The sequence below is a fragment of the Diachasmimorpha longicaudata genome, chromosome 2 (genome assembly GCF_034640455.1).
Source record: "Diachasmimorpha longicaudata isolate KC_UGA_2023 chromosome 2, iyDiaLong2, whole genome shotgun sequence".
NCBI classification, from domain to species: domain Eukaryota; kingdom Metazoa; phylum Arthropoda; class Insecta; order Hymenoptera; family Braconidae; genus Diachasmimorpha; species Diachasmimorpha longicaudata.
The window spans coordinates 6,988,221-7,007,946 of record NC_087226.1 but is presented as its reverse complement, the minus strand read 5'-3'; the positions used below and the strand labels follow the sequence as shown (position 1 = coordinate 7,007,946).

General features: G+C 39.3%; 3 protein-coding genes across 4 annotated transcripts; 1 reads left to right on the top strand and 2 right to left on the bottom strand.

Annotated features, from left to right (window-relative positions):
- Positions 1-411: 411 nt before the first annotated feature.
- On the top strand, positions 412-1,678 carry LOC135173005 (uncharacterized). Its single transcript, XM_064139580.1, has 4 exons — positions 412-465; positions 672-821; positions 920-1,090; positions 1,184-1,678. The coding sequence occupies exons 1-4, from the start codon at positions 412-414 to the stop codon at positions 1,346-1,348; spliced, it is 540 nt and encodes a 179-aa protein (XP_063995650.1). The 3' UTR covers positions 1,349-1,678.
- LOC135172931 (uncharacterized) lies at positions 1,567-9,835 on the bottom strand. Of its 2 annotated transcripts, none has more exons than XM_064139445.1 (8): positions 9,723-9,835; positions 6,978-7,223; positions 6,652-6,822; positions 5,278-6,459; positions 3,726-4,487; positions 3,055-3,229; positions 2,454-2,811; positions 1,567-2,228 (listed from the first exon to the last, which is right to left on the bottom strand). In XM_064139445.1, the coding sequence occupies exons 2-8, from the start codon at positions 7,215-7,217 to the stop codon at positions 1,868-1,870; spliced, it is 3,249 nt and encodes a 1,082-aa protein (XP_063995515.1). In that variant the 5' UTR covers positions 7,218-7,223; positions 9,723-9,835; the 3' UTR covers positions 1,567-1,867. The 2 variants fall into 2 exon arrangements, with proteins under 2 accessions (XP_063995515.1, XP_063995516.1); XM_064139446.1 differs by having other exon boundaries at positions 6,652-6,780.
- Positions 9,836-15,592: 5,757 nt separating this feature from the next.
- Positions 15,593-16,943, bottom strand: LOC135172930 (nematocyst expressed protein 3-like). The gene is made up of 3 exons (XM_064139444.1): positions 16,786-16,943; positions 16,051-16,599; positions 15,593-15,917 (listed from the first exon to the last, which is right to left on the bottom strand). The coding sequence occupies exons 1-3, from the start codon at positions 16,795-16,797 to the stop codon at positions 15,840-15,842; spliced, it is 639 nt and encodes a 212-aa protein (XP_063995514.1). The 5' UTR covers positions 16,798-16,943; the 3' UTR covers positions 15,593-15,839.
- Positions 16,944-19,726: the final 2,783 nt, after the last annotated feature.

Here is a 19,726-nt window from a genome sequence, read left to right as displayed (position 1 = left end):
TAAGCAGTTAATCTCATTCAACTGATTACCAAAAATAATTCTCCACATGTTCTGTCTATCGGTTTGATGAATAATTTATTCAATAATTAGCTAATATGAAGTACATAAGAGGCAGATAAATAAGAAAATTGCAGAGGGGACGAATCTCTCACATTCAATTTCGTATCTGATCATTAAAGTATATTTCCACTTTTATATTGTACACCTGGCAAACTCGAGCAAACTCGGGGCAAGTCGGGGTTATTAAGCTTTGAAAATAGGGAATTTCTGAAAGTGAAAATCTCAGTCAATTATCATCCTACCTCATTAGCGCATGTTCAAGCGATAATGTTGACCTTAATAGTTTTGTCAGGCTATATATTCTGATGTGTACTTATGGTACAAAATCAGTTTTGAAAAGTTATTCAAATGATGACGTACGTGACTCTTCTGGTTTCCATCAGCTGTTTCTGGATAGTTATCCAGGTAAAATCTGGCACCAAATTAAGACAGCTACTCCCACAATTTTTTAATTACTTTATTTTGCAAAGTGAAAAGGATATATTCTAATCCACTGGAGTCGAGTCATTACTTACAGTAGATGTTCAGTCATTTCTGATTCCCACAATATGTACACAGAATATGCATCAGGTGCACGAGTAAATAAATAAATATGATATACTACGTTGCAGGCACAGTATGCAGCTCGGGATGTGAAAATCACCAATGACGAAACAAATCATTCCCTTTTGATAGTTGATAATCCTCTGGTCAAAGGTATCGGCCGGGACAGTTGGTACAGACGTGTCCAATGGAACAATAGTACTGGCGGGCCGATAATGGTTCGTATACTGAGCAATGAATTTAATGAAACATTCTCTTTTTCACGGAACTATATTTGATTGATATCTTCTGTTTTATTCATGTTTTGCACCTGTAGTTCAGATATAAATTGGAGCGATATACATTCGATATATTTGGAAATGACTGGTGGGAAGAGGTAAGTCGAGGTGGATCTGAACTCTGTAATCATAGGGGGTATGGTGAGGAGGAATCCTGGTCTTATCTGGTACGACTTCTTTTGGGAATCACAGAGTGTCCAATACAAGAGGTGAACAATGTTATTCTATTTATCAATGAGCAGAAATATTTATTCTAGTATGAGGCGAGACGTAATCCCTATTTTTGTTATTTTTTTTTAAAGGGAACGAGATACCTCAGTTGGAATCTTCTTGACAAGAACTTCAAGATGGACCTGGACTTCGATGATAGGCCGGATTTTGCATACAAACACCGGGTCTTCTTTGACGTGGTGGGAGGCGGTTTCAAGATTCTCACCGGTCAACTGATAATTCCAAGTCACGACTGAATTAAAATTATGTGATTTATATAGTTAGTTATAATATAAAATGTCACAATTTATATCATTTTCGAGCACAACAATATCTAATTTATTTTTTTTAGCTTTGGGGATTAATGAGCTTTCACATCTCCCAAATTTCATGATTAGGAGGACAACGGAACATTTTTAATGAGCAACAACTCGAAAATGTCACAGATAACTTGATACGAAAATAAAATCCCATATTTTTTATCTTTTGATTTGATAAATGGTTTATTCAATAATTCTCTGAGACAAATTGCAAAGAAAATGCATTACTCGTCACTCCGGAATAAATCCGAATTATACAATAGAAAACTCGCTACATATTGATAATAAAGAACAGTCGTTCTCAGGCAGAACATCAAATCGCGTCGAACAGAAAAGATGTTTAATTATATACAATAAGTTATCTATTTTAAATAGCAGTGTTCATGTATCTCCGTAAAACGTGTAAAATATTGATAAATAAATAAAATACAAAAATCAATTATCATCTCGTTATTATCAGTACTGTCCAGTGACTTGTCTGATCCAGTCGAGGTAATGCGAGACTCGTGCGTAGACACCAGGTACACCTGGCTGTCCACAGCCAATGCCCCAGGAGACGACCCCAGCGAGCTGCCACACCCCGTGGCGTTCGCAGACCATGGGACCACCTCCATCACCCTTGCAAGCATCTTTACCATCCTCGCCACCGGCGCAGACGAATCCTGGGTGGAGATTGAAAGTGGGTCCGAGTCTTGTTCTCCTCATCTGGTTCTCACACACTTGATTGCTGATAACAGGCACATCGACTTCCTTGAGAATGTTTTGGTATTTTCCGAAATCCCCGAAGGCATCCTTACCCCAGCCTGTCGTCCAACATCTGCAGGAAAAAAACAGTATTTATATTTGCACGAAAAAAAAAGTTTAAAATATATTTTGGATAAATGAATCATATGACATAAAAAACAGTCAAAAATGAATGATACATGTCCCATATATGTTACATATGTGATATTATTTAGTAAGAATCTCCGGATATGTACTGGAATCAATCTTTTTCTAACAATCGAATCGCTCCATTGTTATTAATCATCGATAAACTCACCTAGTTCCCGAGAATTCATCGAATTTATCAGGCAAACAGGCGGGACTGATATGTGGATTTCTTTCGAAGTCAACATCATGATCAAGCTTCAGGATTGCGATATCATTGTACAAAGTTCCAGCATAGAACTCGGGGTGAACGAACACGTTGACAATGTCCCGTTCGATGTATGGATAGAATTCCACATCGTGATTGACATCCCATTCGCCCAAACGGGCGCGAAGATCGTGACTCGAGTGAGTTTTGACACAGTGAGCAGCTGTGAGGATGTGCCTCGGGGAGATCAATGTACCACCACATACGTAAACACTTTCCGAGGGATCTTTCTTGAGGATGGCCACTTGCCAGGGGTATTCACCTGTAAATATTCATTTTGCTCGTTAAAATCTAATATTAATAGCAATTATGGTATTATATTCAGATTTTTACGATAAGCAAACTTACAACATAGTCATCAATAAAGAATTAATTGAAAATATAATGAAATAGAAAAATATGGACTATACAACTGTTCACGTGTTAGAAAATATTTTTGAACAAAAGTGTGTTGATTGTAAGTTGTAATCCTAGTAAGTTGTGAGTTGTGATATAAAATAATTACCGAATTCCGAGTCTCCATCAACGTAAACTGGAGTCTTGATTCTTCCATTGATACCTTGTCCATTTCTGACTCCACACTGGCCAGCTTTAGGACGATGTGAGCTTCCGGGATGAATCTGATTTCTCCTGCAGCAAACGTGACGTGGTCCACACACGGGCGGTCGTCCGAATTGTCTCTGTCAACGTAAAACAAAATTCATGAATTATCTCTTCGAATGTCCTGCATCAACTACCAATGCTAATTTCAACAATCAGCATATTTCCCACAGTTAAACATTCTCTTACAGAAACTAGTAATTCATCGTTCACAAGCGAAGAAAAATGCTTAGAAAGCGATCGGAATTGTATCATTAGTGCTTAATCATTAAAATGAGGGTAGAAAACTGCAGAGTCAAGTCGTCATCATGACATGAAATTACCCATTCTTAGGTAGAAAGCGAGAAAGTCTGGGAGCATCATTCAGCGTAATGAAAGTGAAAATATGAAGAGTAAAATATGAAAAATAGTCGATGGTCTTTTCTGAAACTCATGACTAAACCCAGTGATTCAGTCAATGATCAACGTAATCCCATGAACGTTTGTTTTTTTGGTTTTCAGTCTGAAGTCCGCAGTTCTGAATCGTTGTGATCTGTATCCCCAGATGATCCAAAATGTGGACAAATTATCCCTTACCTCCTGAACGTTCACCTCGCCAACGTCACGTCTCTTTCTATCCCTGAATGCCACTTTGCTACCTCTGTTCTGATCGCTCTGAGTTTGTTTCCTTGCTCCAGTGACGTTCCCTGTTCTGCTTCTTCCGTAGTCATTGTAGTCCGACAGATCTGAATAATCGTAGTCCTCATCATTGCGATTGTAGCCGTTGTAGTGTCCATGATTACCAGCGTAATTTCCAGGATAATGTTCATAATGTCCCGGATAATTACCGTGATAGTTTACCCCATAATTTCCTCCATAGTTACCATGATTCCCAAGCCAACTAGGACGTTGCTGCTGATGTTGATGGTGATGTTGGTGAAAGTGCTGCTGAGGCCGCTCATAATGCGGCCCATGATAATGTGGAGCATAATGTCCATGATCAGGGTACCCTGGATATTGTCCGTATCCACTCAGTAACTGCTGTTTCTTGTAAGCCAAGAGATCCGTAAACTTGTTGACAATTCCTTGATTCGGCGTCACGTGGAGATTAACAAATGGCTTTATCACTTTTTCTCCATAATCATCTTTTCCAACTTGAAGTGCAACCAGTGGATTCACCGACACCAGACCCAGATTAACACCATTTCCACCGCCATTGTATCCACCGTATGGGTTCTGAAGAGGATTTCCACCATATGGATTCACTGGGTATCCACCACCACCCTGAGGCAAACCAAAACTCACTCCCCACGTTGGTTTGACATTGAGCTTCGACGAGTCAATGTTACCCAGCAATCGCTGCAAAGAGTTACAGCAGCTTGGTTGAGATCCAAGGTCCACTTGGTAATTTTAACGTGAGATTAAAACGTTTGTTAGATAACTACGGGGTTTTCTTGAATGCCTCGAATTCCATGGACCTCTTCACTGGGACTCGAAGTGACATTGTCAGGGGGCTATTGATATTGGGGTGACACTGGGGAACCTCAGAAACGACCTGACGACTTCTTCAATATTTTGTCATCATAGTTTCTATCATTTTATTGTCTTCACATTGTTGTGACCGAGAATCGGTGAGATGAAGTTTATTGGCTTATGCGGGCAATACTTTCGATGTTATTAGGGAATGTGATGGACAATTGTCATACGTTCTTAAATATTTAGATCACGAGTTTTCCTTCAAATCGCGCAAACCAATGAATTCCATCTCATTATTTGAATATTCTAGCAACAGCGAGAAACAATTACTTCGATATAAAAGAGACAGTGCAACAGGCAAAGCTTTGAGAGAGAGGGAGGAAACGTTCGATCCGAGGTCCAGGTTCTCAAGGGTGTTAGGGGATCATTACTAGAAAGCCAAGAAAATTCATGCCTGTCGTGAAGTGGTAAAGCGCAACTTAATGACAAGAAAATTATTCTTAAACTCTTGTCACATCTTCAAAAAGCTCAAGTTTGAAAAATTGGTTTACCACGATTCAGCATTTAATTAATGAGTCATTCCCAGGATAAAAATTTTGGCACTGTGGAGTGGCATGTTAGATCAAAGTTACCAGGAGACAGGAAGAGGGTAAAGAGTAAATTTCCAACTTACGGATTGTCCTACAGCTGCTTTGTCAGTTGCTCCATCGCTCTTGGCTTCAGCTTTTGCTTCTCTTTTCTGCCTGTTACTCTCATTCTTCTTCTTATCAGCAGATTCTGCTCTTTGTTCAGCTTGTTCAGTAGCATTGACTCCTTTGGCAACACGCACAACAGTCATCGCACCGTTGGCATCTGTCACAACGACGTCCTCTCCTTCAGCCTCAATATTCTTTCCGGTATTCCTGGGATCGATCGGCAGGAAGAGATCGTCTTTGCGACCAGCGTGATCGATGGTGGCACACTGATCGTATGGTACACAGACACAATCGTCATAGTTGGAAGAGGAGAACCCATTGTCACTGTTAAAACCATTGGAACCGAATCCAGTGTTTCCAGAGCCAAAACCATTTCCAAAGCCATTAGTTCCGAATCCTCCAGTGAGAACTTTTCCCGTTCCTTCGCTGCTTCCGAATCCTTTGCCGTTGAAGAACGAATCCCTCTTGGGCTTCTCATAAGCGGGATATTTATTCGCGTAACTGGAGGTGCCGTCGACGGGGTCGAGGCTGTTACCTCCAGGTGTTTCTTTAATTTTGAATGTCTTCTTGTACTCATCAAAGTCATTATAATGTTGCCCATAAGTTCCACCATTACCGTAACCGTAATTTCCGCTGAGTGGTCCTGGGCCGAGAATTGGTCCAGCCAATCCTGGGGTACCAGTTATCACCGATGATGTCTTGTCGTCACCGTGATGGTAGTGATGATGTACATGCTGTTGCACTCCTGTGCTTGGATGGATAAGTTGCTTCTTCTCGAGGAAGTCGTGCTTATTCTCGGGAATAAAATCATATTCACCGTCGAGTCCAGGGTCCTCGTAGATGGGTTTGTTGTTCAGGAAGTGCGGGGGCTTCTTGTAGGCTGGATAAGACCCGGGGTAGGTGGAGACTGGGCCTGAGAAAGACGGTGGTGGACCAGAGAAACTGTGACCGGGGTGAAAGGGTCCCGGGGGTCCTGAACCGAAACCTGGAGGCACTGGCACTGGTTTTGGAGGGCCGTAGCCGACGGGTTTACGAATTGGAATCGCCGGCAAAGGACGTCCCACTGGTTTTATTGTAACTGGTTGGGCATAGATGATCTCCTGGGGGTGAATGTCACGGTGGGGAGAGTAGTAAGGACGCCTGCCTTCCAGGTTTTCACACTGAAATGTAATGGGCCAGTTATAGATGTTTATAGTTAGAATTGTAGTTGAGAAAAAACTCTTTGTTTTTTTAGGCATTTCCTCTGGTGTGTTGATCAACTGGATACACCTGTTGTTGTCGGCCATTGTTGTCGGTTTTAAAATTCAATATTTCCCTGTCTCTCGTTACTTGTCATTCTTGAAAATACTCACGTTCATCAGACCCAGCGAACAGAGCTTGTCCTGGATGTAGGAGCGTGCTACGGTGTCGTTGCCAACCTGGAGGATGTTCTTGATCTCGGAGTCTGAGTACAAGTCATCGTATCCTGGGAGATTACGTCCCTGTCGGTAGGAAACCAGAATATCATCGACTGTCCGGTCAACCTGAATCAAAAGTGTAATTCTATCGACTTTTTTCTTGAACATTGACTTAAAGGTATTTTTTTTCATTTACTAAAATCGCGTCAGACGAAACGTTTATTTTTCTACTGAATTCGCCCGATTTTTTTACGAAATTATGCCAGGCTGTTGATAATTACCGATTGTTGGTCCGACACTGCGTGCGCAACTCCACTGGATCCTGATTGAATATTAGCGTTTCCACTGGAAAAGCTCAAAGGATGGAAGGAAGCGTCATCATTGCTGGCTTCCGCCGTGGGCTCCTGCCAGGACCATTGGGTTTTTGGTTCGTTTGATGACCCTGAGGGGCTCTTCGAGCCGTAGGAGACTTGTGTCGCCAGGCCTTGAGTCAAGAGACCAATTAAGACGATGACCCACATTTTTTTCTGCAACAAAATGGTGGAAGTTAAGTCATTGAATATTAAATTTAATTGTGAATTGCTTCAAAATTGCGTGGGAGGGATTGTTTTAAGTAGCAGGAGTAATCATGTGGGAGGTAATGTTCTTGATCTATCACGCAAATTTGAGACAGCCAGAACTCGACAGTAAGTGCGGAAGTATGACTTTCCCATTTTAACCACTTTCTTCGAGTATTTTCGACTCTGATCTCATGTCCCATTTTCACTTCTGTTTGACAGAAATATTATGACAATGAGATTGTTCAAATTTTGGGTTTGAAACTTTCTCCGCAGTACCGATCATGTTTCTTGAAAAAGTCATATTATATTGAATTAATTAAACTTAAACGAGTGCTAAAAGTATATTTCATGCTTAACTATCTGTTGAGTGTTAAATTTTAATTTTATGATAAACTTTTGCGGAAATTTCCTTTGCATCGTTTCACAAACAAAATCTTTTCGTGAAAGTGCATCTCACCTTTCTCCCTGCAATTTCAAGGTGAATTTTACATTCACATTTATTGACATCTCGATTTTATGCTAAAGAAACGACCACGCGATGAACAAATTAACAAGTAATTCTTGACGACGAAGGAGAAAACTTTTTAGCGTATTCATTTGAGGAACAAATCAATATTTGGAGGGACTTTAAATTGTATCAGACGGGGTGATGGAATCCCTTTGTATTCGAATCCTCCAGGCTCAATGAAAGTGAGAGGAAGTTGGAGAAAGTCGTTTGACTGGTGAAGCATTATGATATCTACAGTGACGACACGTGACCCCTTCACGATCATATTTATTTTTGATCGTTATTTTGGGCACAGTGAAAGCAGTTACATAACGAGAAATCGAATTCTGTGTAATCGATAAAATTTAAATATGTAAACTGAACCCATTCCATCGATGAGTATTTTTAGATTGAGTCAACATCTCAAGTATAATTATTCCATTTAAGTCACATAATCAGCAAACGATGTTTATCGCGATACTCCAGTTGTTCCAAAAAGTAGGTCAATTAATTGACAATTTTTGGAACAACTGAACAAATCTGTGAGTGGTATTGTCTTAGGATATGAATGAACTAGGTCGTCGTTATCGCCCGATGCAAAAATAAGAACGTATTAGTGCACTGTGTCAGTATCACCGGAAGACAAGAATTACCCTAATTATGTGGAGAGAAAAGTGAGGTGAAAATGATCTAGAGAATTATCGCAAATTCTATCATAGGAGCAAACGAATATTTGTTAACAGTTAACGAATGATTCATTTGTAGAGCGAAAGTTTAAGTAGAAATTTTGGAATTTGCATTTATTAACTACTGTCGAATGAACCTGTAGTGAGACCGAAGGGTCTCGAGTCGCCAACCAAATTTGCAATAAATAATATAAATGATTAATAATGAATGGTCCTTCTCATCAAGATATGAATCCCAAAATTGTTCTTCTTTCCCGGTCCTGGAAATTATTGGAAGTAAAATTTTACGGAATGCTCTTCTGCAATGCGAAAAATTATTGAAAATGGAGTTCATTGACTTTATTAGTAATTATCTTCCAAATTTGTTCTGTCCTTGTGAGTTAATCGCTCCAAGAGATTAAATAATCGCGTATTTTCCGATGACAACGAAACGGAAATATTTCTGGGTCATGGAGGATGACCTCGAGGTTTCTCAGACTTCGGCGAATTATTGGCTGGTATTAGCACACAATGGGTCGTCACTGATCGGTACCTGAAGTAGAGAAAGTTTTTCGCAGTGAAGGAAGAGCGCGTGGGCGTCTGCGAGACCTCGGAATGGTAGTAGTCAGACGCGTCGTTCCTTATCTACTTATCTACATGAATATTCAATCTTACTCTCCTTAAAACGATTTTTTTTCCTACAACTTTTTCTATTTTACATTGAAACTATTAAATCTGTGAGTGCAATTCATTCATTCCTGACTTGGCTCCGCTACTAATTAAAGATTAAATGAATTCACATTCATTTAATAATCTAATCAATGAAAGGGATAGATCTATTTTTGGCAGCATTTATTTCTTTGCAAAAATGTATTCCTATGACAATGACAATACTTTTTCCATTAAACACGAATTCATCTCAGTTAAACTATTTAGCTACTCATTTACAAAAAAATATACTAAATCCCCAACTCATGAACTGCCTGATTAGAATTAATTATCCATGATCGTACAATTTGAAGATCAACTGTTTAACTATTAATATTTTTTCCAGGATATTAAATTTTTAATGAGAAGATATGGGATGAAAAATCAATCTAACAATCAAATAAACTGAAATAATTGTGAAGAAAATTTCAAAGAAGACTTCGGAGGACTTAGAGACGTCCAAGTACTTTGGATATTTTTTAGTGACTGTAAAAGATACGTAAATATTTGCAACCAACTAATTCAGTATGTGATTATCGTCATGATCAAGGAGTAGCTTTATTTTATGATTTTACTAACTAGTGCATGTGAATGTAAGTTTGATACCTCTATTACTAGAGTTCGTTTCTGCCTGTTTATATCTTCACTCTTATATTCCTTAAAAACACTTTCTCCACGGACACTGGAACCGTTTGAACGGTCTCTTCACTCTGAGCTTTTACTGAGTGATCAACAATCTTATATACGTACCTTACCACTTTCGGTGATGCTGTTGGTGCCGGTGGGGTAGCACCAGTAGTGACTCATTCTCCCCCAAACCGGACCTTCCATACATCCTCCGTAACTACTGTTTACATATTACATAGCCAGCCATTCGGATGTGTGTAAAGCGAACTGAGATTTCGGGATTTTCGGAGAACATATGCTGAAATTTATTCGGTGGAATCCATTTGATAATTGATTGATCAGGATTTTTATGAACGGTTTTCTGTGTGGCCAGTGGGGGAGCTATCGGTTTCTATCAACGTTTAGGTAATAGCAGTGTTGCATTTCTCTACCGGCGTAAATTCCCCGGGGAAGGAATAAAAAGTGATTGTGTTCTTCTTACGCGAAAAAAGAAAACTGGTGTCAAGTGAAAATCAGGATTTTCCCGTTAATCAGGATTTTTAGAGCATTCGAAAGCTCTTAAAGTATTCGTAATTATTGTTCTTTAATCGAGAAGAGTTTTGGCTTCTCACAATTTTACGAGATTGAGAGAACTTTGCTTGTGATATGATAAATAAATAAATCGATGAGACTGGGTATTATCAATCATTTATAAATTTTCTCCTTATGGGATTTTGATTATTTACTGTGAGGGTTTTTCCGTTTTTTGATTAACATAACTCGCAGCTTCTGTTGGGTAATCTAACACCGAAACACATAAACATACCATTAAAAAATCCCCCTTCGTTCGATTTTTCAGAAGAGATTTGCGATAGACATTCTATCCGAATGGTCCAGGATGCGTACCCAGAATTCGGTCGTGTTCCTCGTAAAATAATCCCCAAGAAACTTACAACATCGTCATATATTACGCACAGTTACATAACTGAAAAGAGAAATAAACATGTCGTTATCGGCCACTGACAATTTGGACAGGGACAGCGTAAAACTACGTCAATGAAATTATGAAATTTTCATGTACGTCAATGAAAGTCGAGCAGATCCTGGTTCATGAGGCGGTCAGAGTGAAATATTTCGATTTCGTTGATCCATTCTTTAAGTTTCTGCTTTAGAGTTTGCGGTTCAGTATTACCTACGTCCCCGGTATGAACCCTCACGGCTCGAATGAATAAATTTTAAAAGTCCGGTCCTTTCGTTAGGAAATTTCGTGGAACTGAAAGTCCTTTTTTCAATTTAATAGGAATAAATTTATCATGATTCCGAAATAAATCAAAAGATTTTTATGGCAGAACATTGAGTGTTTATAATTGCAGATAAACAATAATTGTACTGATCAACTCTTGAATTTTTTAATTAACGTCATTAATATTTGTTAAAAAGTACATGCTCTTGTTTGTTTAAATTGAAGAGAATTTTTCGAGCGGTCAATATCGATACTGTCAAGTCGAAATGATAAAATATTTGTCACATAACTGGGAGCTTGAATAATAATAGATAAAATTTAGACTTTATCTACAAAAGTAAATTGATTCTCAGCTTCCGGATTCCGCTGCAGATATTAAAATCCTGGAAATTTAATTTCACTTGTGACGATAAGCCCCTTTGTCCCAAATGTGAGAGAGACGGTCTTGTACGTCAATAAAAAAGAAAGGCGTGATCACCAACTACAACCATCAGGATGAGTCTCCATTCCAGAAAGTGAATTAGTGATAAAAAAATCTGTAACTGCTGGCCATTGAATTTAATATTGGTAGACTGTTGCTACGGTGAAATTAGGCTTAATGACATCTGCTGCATCATCAGATACACCAGATTGTTTGGAACGAGGGTGTTGACCTGTCAGACATCTCGATGATTGAACAATTCCAGGGTTGACCGCTTTGATATACAGGAGTCGTTCCTCGTTCTCTATTTCTTTTATTTAATATTTGAATTCCCTTCCACTCTTTACAGTAGGCTTTGAATTATCACGAAGATCTAGAGGTGGGCAGCCAGGTGGAAAATTTGGAGCCTTTTGTTGCTTGTTATCGAGCTTGGACTTCATTTTTTTGGAGAACAGGAAGAGGCGAGTGATCTTGTGACTTACAACTTCCGAAGGAAATTAAATGAGTTTCTGGAGTGGCGCCGGGTCTGACTTTCTTTTTGCTGGGAGGCGTGAGCCTTTGTCAACCTTGACATGATGACTGCCATGATTCAAAAATGGATAGTTTTATTCACATGAGTTTTCAATCATTTTCAGTATTCACTCTTGACAACAAATTAATAAAGAGAAATTATCGATTGATTGACTGATTGATTAATGATTGAACATGGGATGAAACAGTATTCGCTGCAGTAATCTAACGATTAAAGGTATTTTAAAGTTTGAATAATAAATATTTATTGAATGATGTCTCTGTCAATGGATTGCAAAAGTAGAAAAATATTTCTATGGAGAATAAATTTCAAACGCCTTTGGTTATCCTTAACCGTCAGTCGTTGTTTCCAAATCGAAAAATTTAGCGTTAATAGTTTTAAACTGCACCGGAACCCCTCGTCTCTGGGTATCCGGGAGAAAGTACTTTCGTGGATGCCCAAGCGACTAACAGTGTAACAACAAATGCTTTTTTTGTCCGAAGACGACTGTTCCTCAGTGCATTTGGATATCCATCAACAGCTCTCCAAAGACCACACACTTAACTAACTCTATCACAACAATATTTTTCGGCTTTTCCTTAATTAATGAGCGTGGTCTGTAATGAAAGTAGTTGACGGGGTCTAACCACATGCATTTGAGAGTACGATTACCCTTTTTTGTCGGCTGTGGTGTGCGGTGGTTGTGTATTACTCAACCCGGGGATTTCCACTGTGTTGCAATCTGGGGATTTCAAAGGATCAAACCAACGACTGTTTTGACCCAATTCGTGTACACCTAAGAATTTATGGCTATTGAGTTGGAGACAGACTAGGATTTATTTTTTATTATTCATTGTCTAATTACTTCCATCGGTAGTTGCTGCTCTTATTTATCCAACTCGGCGGAAAAAATAATCATTCGAGATAAATGATCTAGTGAAGATGTTGCCGATAACGGGACGGGTTAATGAATGGATTTTGGTGGTAAATTAGGGATCACCAGATGCCAACAGCGAATGAATCTCCTTAAAAATAGATGAATCATCATCCCAGTGTGTCTCCCTCTCAGAATTTTTTATGAATCTAAACTCCAGAAATCATGAAAATTCAATCGAATCATAATTTTTAAATTCTACTGGGGCACAAGAAATTATTTTAAAAATCACTGACCATTGTCTAATTCTAAAACTTATTGAGTCAGCCGATTGATAACTGACTAGTCCGTCTGATAATTGACGTCGAAAATTCTCTAGGAATAGTATCGTTATCACACTGATTATCATATTAGTCTAGAGTCCCTCCGGGGCAATTAGTAACATTCTATTAATTTTGCATCATTCTCATAATTCTTGAATTGTAATCATCACTAACGATTAGGAACGACGACACACATCGTGTGTCTAATAGAGTATTAATAACCCCGTTCTCGTGATCTATAAAAATACGTAAAATGCATTCGCGATAAAGCTTTATTTTCGGAAATTCGTAGTGCTATTTGAAAAATCTGTGATTTTTAATTTCAAAATTTGAGAAAAAAAAATCGGTTATGGATATATTTTTTCTAGATATTTATACTGGGACTCATGTAATGCCTCCTCTCGATCTCATTCAATTTCTTCTTGAATAACGCTGAATTTTTCGGAAAGAGTTACGAAATTCGGGACTCAGGGTCCCGAAAGGAGCCAGGCTATTTGGGTATGACGTCATTGCGTACCTGCGGTCAATTCACGTTTGTTTGAATGACGGATGTGATAGGAGTACTAATGTCGTTGAGAAAGCCTAACGTGGGTGATGCCGCTTTCCCTTTCATCGTGACAAACTCATGTATATTGTCTGTGGTTTACCCGTTGAATGGCTGAGAGTCTCTCATTTGGGTAATTTCAACCACCTGTGTAACACCAAATGAAAGAAGGAAGAAGAAAAAAAATCAGTTTAAAATCTATTTGTTGTTCAAATCTGATCTACAGGGGAAATCAGATTACGAGGATTAGACCCACGTGGGGATACTCGGTGTATTAAAATGTAAATATATATTGATTTCAATATATGACGAAGGGTTTATTTATTCCCAGTCAAAGTCCCTAACTATTAACGAAGGGTAGAGGTGAATATCATCAATTGAATATTCGTTATTTCAATTTTATCGAATGGCGAAGGTGAAGGCAGATGAGCAGTTGCTCTGGCAGTCGATTGTCAAAATCCGGCGCCTCAAACTCATTAACAGCTACCGAATTACGTTGCAGACGCTAAAATCTTGGAAACTTGATTTCACTTATGACGTTGAACCCATTGAAAAGAAAGGCGTGATCATCAACTACAACGATCAGGATGAGCCTCCATTCCAGGAGGTGAATGGTGATAAAAAATTGTGTAACTGATGGCCACTCAACCGGAGGCTGTTGCCACCGTGAAATTAGGCTGAATGACATCTGCTGCATCATCAGATACACCAGAGTGTTTGGGACGGGGCTGTTGACCTTTCAGACATTTTTTTTATTTCTGATGAAAGAACAATCCTGACGGCTTTTACATCAAGCAATCGTTGTCTATTTTTCATTACTTTCATTTGATGTTTAAATTCCATTTCACTCTTTACGGTGGGGTTTGAATCCCCATGACGATCTAGCGGTGGGCAGCCGGGTGGAAAATTTAGAGACTTTTGGTTTTTATTTATTCAGTTGTTATTGAGCTTTAATTTTATTTAGTGAAGAACCGGAAGAGGCCCGAGTTTTTGTGACTTATGTCTTCCGAAGGAAATTAAATGAGTTTCTGAAGTCGTTTCGGGACTGACTTTCTTTTTGCTGAAAGGTGTGAGTCTATGTCAACCTTGACGTGGTGAGTCCCAAGTTTCAAAAAGGGATAGTTTTGTTTACGAGAGTTTTTAATAGTCGACACTCTCCAGTCAAACAATTTAATTAAAACTATAAACAGATACGTTCGTTTTTTATTGTACTTTCTATTAGTGTTTGCCTCATTCATGTGATATGTTCAATAAAAAATATCTAAAATTTTTCGGGTCTAAAATTTTCGGTTTTTTCCATTTCATCTGATTGTTGTGTTCATCAAGAACAAGATAATTTTTAACACTCGGGGACATTCTTCATGAGACTAGTGGTAATGAATAGATGTCGGGAATAGAAATCTGAAGGACCGGTTTCCGGATGAAGAGAAAGTGTTCTATTCACTAGGAGGTTGTCGATCAGCTTGCGATGAGATACCGACGATTGTCAATTAGTGAATCATGAAAGGTCGTAAATGATGTTTCCAAATTAATAGTCAGTAGATAATGCAGTAGTCGTGTCACTCAATCAAGTGAATTGCGGGATCTACAATAGACCGGTTAAAAGCTGAGAACTCTAAAACGCAACTTTAGAAATTTGTGTGCGAAAGATTATTAGATCGAGACTCTCATGTGGAATCAAAATTCTCCCCCCGAAATTCTGTCAAGCGATATGTTGCTAAAATAGAATAACCGCCCTAACTATAAGTGTGCAGACTACAGAGTGCGACTCGCGGATTAATCACCTTCATAGCGCATTACTAATTTAATATATATAAATATAAAAAACTGCCAAATATTTCTGATCAATATTAACTTTTCACAATGTCAAGACAACAAGATCACACGTCCCATCATCCAGGGATTATTTATCCATTTTTGTAGGGAAATCAGTGAATAAATATTCGACAACTCATTAAATAAAAAAAGTCATTCTTTATTCCATAATTTTTTCATAAAAAAAAAACACTCAGACATATTTTCAATGAGACTGATGATAAATGAATATATGCAAGGAGTAGAAATCTGAAGTACCGATTTCGGAGCGCAGAGAATGTATTTTATTCACCAAGCGGCTATTGATCGGTTTGCGATGAGATACCGACGACTGTTATTTACTGAATCATCAAAATTCACAAATGAAATTTTAAATAAAAAAAAAATCAGTAGGTAATGTGGTAGCCGTGCTGCTCAATCGAGTAAGTCGCGGGATATGCGGTGAGACCATTCCAAGCCGGGAACTATAAAAATCGATGTATCCCCAAAAAACGGAACATTAAAAACAGGGAATTAAAAAAAAAATCCAAAAATTAATGGAAAACAATTGTTCTCTCAGAATCAACTGATTCAAACGGAAATGTAGGCGTAATTTACCGGTGCGAGAATCGCTGGTCCAGGTGCAGCATAAGCGAGTGGTGATATTGGTGCAATTATTGGAGCTGCTAGAGGTGTCAATTTGGCAGTGGAGGCGGGCGTTTTGAGCAGTGGTGCTTCAGCAAGGAGAAGCTGTTTTCCAGAGGGAACTGGAGCCACAACAGCAGCAGGCTGTCCCTCAGCCTCGACTGGTGCTTGAGAAAGAATCGGTTGATCTCCTTGAGCAGCTCCTGCTGCAATATGCGCTACATGTGCAGGTGCCTCTTGATGGAGTGCTGCTTTGGCTTCGTAGCTTGGATCAGCTGATTTTGGCTCAATTCCTCCAGCTGGTGCGTTGTAAGCTAACGGCGCCGCTGGAGCAGCGGCTGCTGGTGCTTGTGCACTGTATGCGATCGGTGCCAGCGGAGCTGCTGCTGCTGGTGCCGCTGGAGCTGGTGCACTGTATGCGACTGGTACAGCTGGAGCTGGATCGGATTTACTGTGAGGAGCTGCCACGGGTTCAGCCGCTGGAGCTGCTGAGCTCACTCCCAGAAGAACAGCAATGATTGTCTGAAACAAATTGTCAGAGGAAAAAATTAGTTTCTGCACATTCTTATCTCGTTTACTATTTGTTCGTTGACATTTGTCATGTAGTGGCATTCACCCTGTGAGATACTGCACAACAATATTTGCGGTTAAAGTGATAAACAAGATTAGCCATTAGAAGTTTTGTACATTAGGTGGTATAGAACTTACAAACTTCAGCATTTCGTCCCTTCTTGAGAAAGTTGAATGAACTATCAGCGATGCCTCGTGTTATCCCTAGATGCTTCCGTTAGCCGATGTGCTAGGATCTGAGGTGAGCACCGGGTACTTATAGAGCCGAGGCTACAGATGAAGGAGTAAAAACCTGCCTCAGCCAATACTCATCCACGTATTTGTACCCCAATACGCACAAAGAAGAGGCTGAGGTGCATCCTGGGGATAACAGGGCCGTCTCAATCGCCCTAAACACCTATAAGTTTCTCATCGGGCTGATTCTCGGTACACAACATGCTACAATCCTTCGTGAATATCACGACAATGGACACGTGTCGAGGATAGACCTGTAAAAAAAAAATCCCACAAATCGGTCTCTATAGTTGGGAGTTGACACGTGCTGGGGATAAAATTCGTTTGATGTTGTTGGAGAAGCTGTGGGCCGGGGGGACTTGGATGAGGATGCGCCGCCCTGAGTAGCCATCGCTACCGAGTCAATTCCCTATTCGTAATGTGTGGGCAAAGAGGCACAAGGATTCTCTCTTGCTTGCAAGGGGTTATTGTCCTTCGTTTTACTGGACAACGGGGTGGGGATAGACCCCAACAACCTGTCCAGTCATGATCATTGATTTATTATCAGGATGCATAAGACTTCTTGTGCGTTTCTATTTTTGTCCTTGTATGTACTGATACCAAATTGCCCACAGGCAGACCCTTCATCTTCAGGCGCTCCCTCTCACCCCAGGTATTGAAATACAATTTTCAGGCATTTGCACTTTCTTTATTCCCTTCAAGTTCCTCTTCTGGAATTTTTTTTTATTTCTGTAATCGTGAGATACCCTCTTGGGGGCTGGCAAGGGAACAGGTATGTGTCGCGCTGGGCTTTGGTATTCTATACTTCCTTGACAATAACCGGGGAAGGAGTTGCTATTTTTTTTTTGTTGCAAAAGACGCTGTTTATGTATGCGTGTCCTTGCTTCCCATGAGCGCACCTCTTTTTCTTGGGAATATAACATTGCCACGCCTCTGTGCTGGCCTTCGAAGATGCGGGGATGGTAAATTCAATGTAATTCGTCTTTGTTCATCGGAAATTCACCAAATTATTTTTTAAAATTTTATGCATCTCTGGGGACAATGTTTGACGTGAAGGGCCATTTTGAGTTTATTATCGATATAAATTCGTCCTGTGGTACGGATTTTATGATGTTGTCCTGACGAAGTTGATCGGGCTTGAGGTTGAATAGGCAATTGTCTCTAGTTAATTCGGTGATTCAAGGTAATGAGGAGCTCAGACTTGATGATTTTAAAAAATAATTTTTACGCGAGCCGATGGTAAACGGATTTTATTTTATCGCACAAAGTGAACGGTAATCCTTGAACTTGCTCAATCGCTACCCAAGAGCGAGGCCAGTGACTTCGGACTTTTATATTCATTCAGTTTTTAATCATTGAGCTAATAATGCGGAACCAATTAGTTTATATTGATCGGTGGAGGTCGTAAAAGATGTATTTACTACTGTCGCGACACAAAATCCCATGGGAGGGATGACGCAATCGTTAGGGGAGGTCGTTAAGTCTTTGTTGAAACAATAGAATTATTGAGTGAATTTTGCTGCATCATGGGATAAAGAAAATCTATTTTATTCCCTGAATTTGCGAAAAATTAATTTTTTTATTTTCTATCTATCTCTAACATCAATGATATGGTCTCATCAACAAAACGTATTATTCTATTGAATTTTTGAGGCACTTTTTATATTAATTTCTGGACGACTTTGTTGCACTGAGAGATACAATTGAATGCAACCGAGAACCTCTTGTTTCACGAGAATATTTTTGCTGAGATGGAGTAGCGTTACTCGAGGAAAATTTCTGTCGTGATCATCACAAATATCTCTGGAAGAATTTCTATTGTTGGCAAGGGAAAAAATAATCTATTGTACCGCAATCATTAGATCGGAGAGAACGCGATAGATTTATATTCTACCGAGAATACGTTTACGGGGAATTTTTTTTTCTCAGTGTAAAATATCCAGTCAAAAATACTCCGTCGAGAGAAACAGTGAATTTTTTTAGAGAATATTATCAGGTGAGAATTTCCAAAACTATTAAAAAACGATTCTGTGGATTTATGTATTGTATGTTAACAATCTCCTGTAGTATATATATCAAGAAAGATATACATTCGCTTTACGATCCATTGAACGAACGTTAAAAAATCAGGAAAAACGATTGACAAATAAATCACGTCAGAATTAATGGCCAAAAAAATCGATGATCCTTCAAATGGCTCGTAAAGCAGATGTGAAACACGATAAGATCAATCGAATAAAAACTGACACATTTCGATGACTCCTAAGACGACGAATTAATAAAAATCGGTGTGTTTACTAATTCATAGGGCAAAATCGATTGCCCTCGTAATTTTTCACTGGTCGAAGGAATAACCTACGGTATCACCACTTTAAGACAAATCACTTCGACCCAAGTTGCCATGAAATGAATTATTCAAATTTCCGGGCATTGATTGGACAAACATCGGCGTCGAGTTCCCAGTATTTAGTCTAGTATCTACGAAAGGAGATAAACATAGTCGAAGGACATGGAGCACACATGAGAGACAAACGACGAGTGGTTCGTTCACCTGCAGCCTTGGGTTCTCATGGGACCTGTTATGGCAGGAAGGTTGAGATCCAGATCACCGACGACGAAAATGAAGAGGAAGAGGTGACGAAATATAATAAAATCACAGGTGAATACATTCTACGGGTAGAAAAAACACGAATTTCATCAAGATTATTCAGTTGTTTTTATATTTAATCGCCCTGTGTGTAAAATTACATTTTACGCATGCCTCGCGTGCACGTCGTGCATAAACGGAGTTTTTGCACGTTAACGAGTGTAATTACAGCCCGCGGTTCCGGTTCAGGCCATGGCC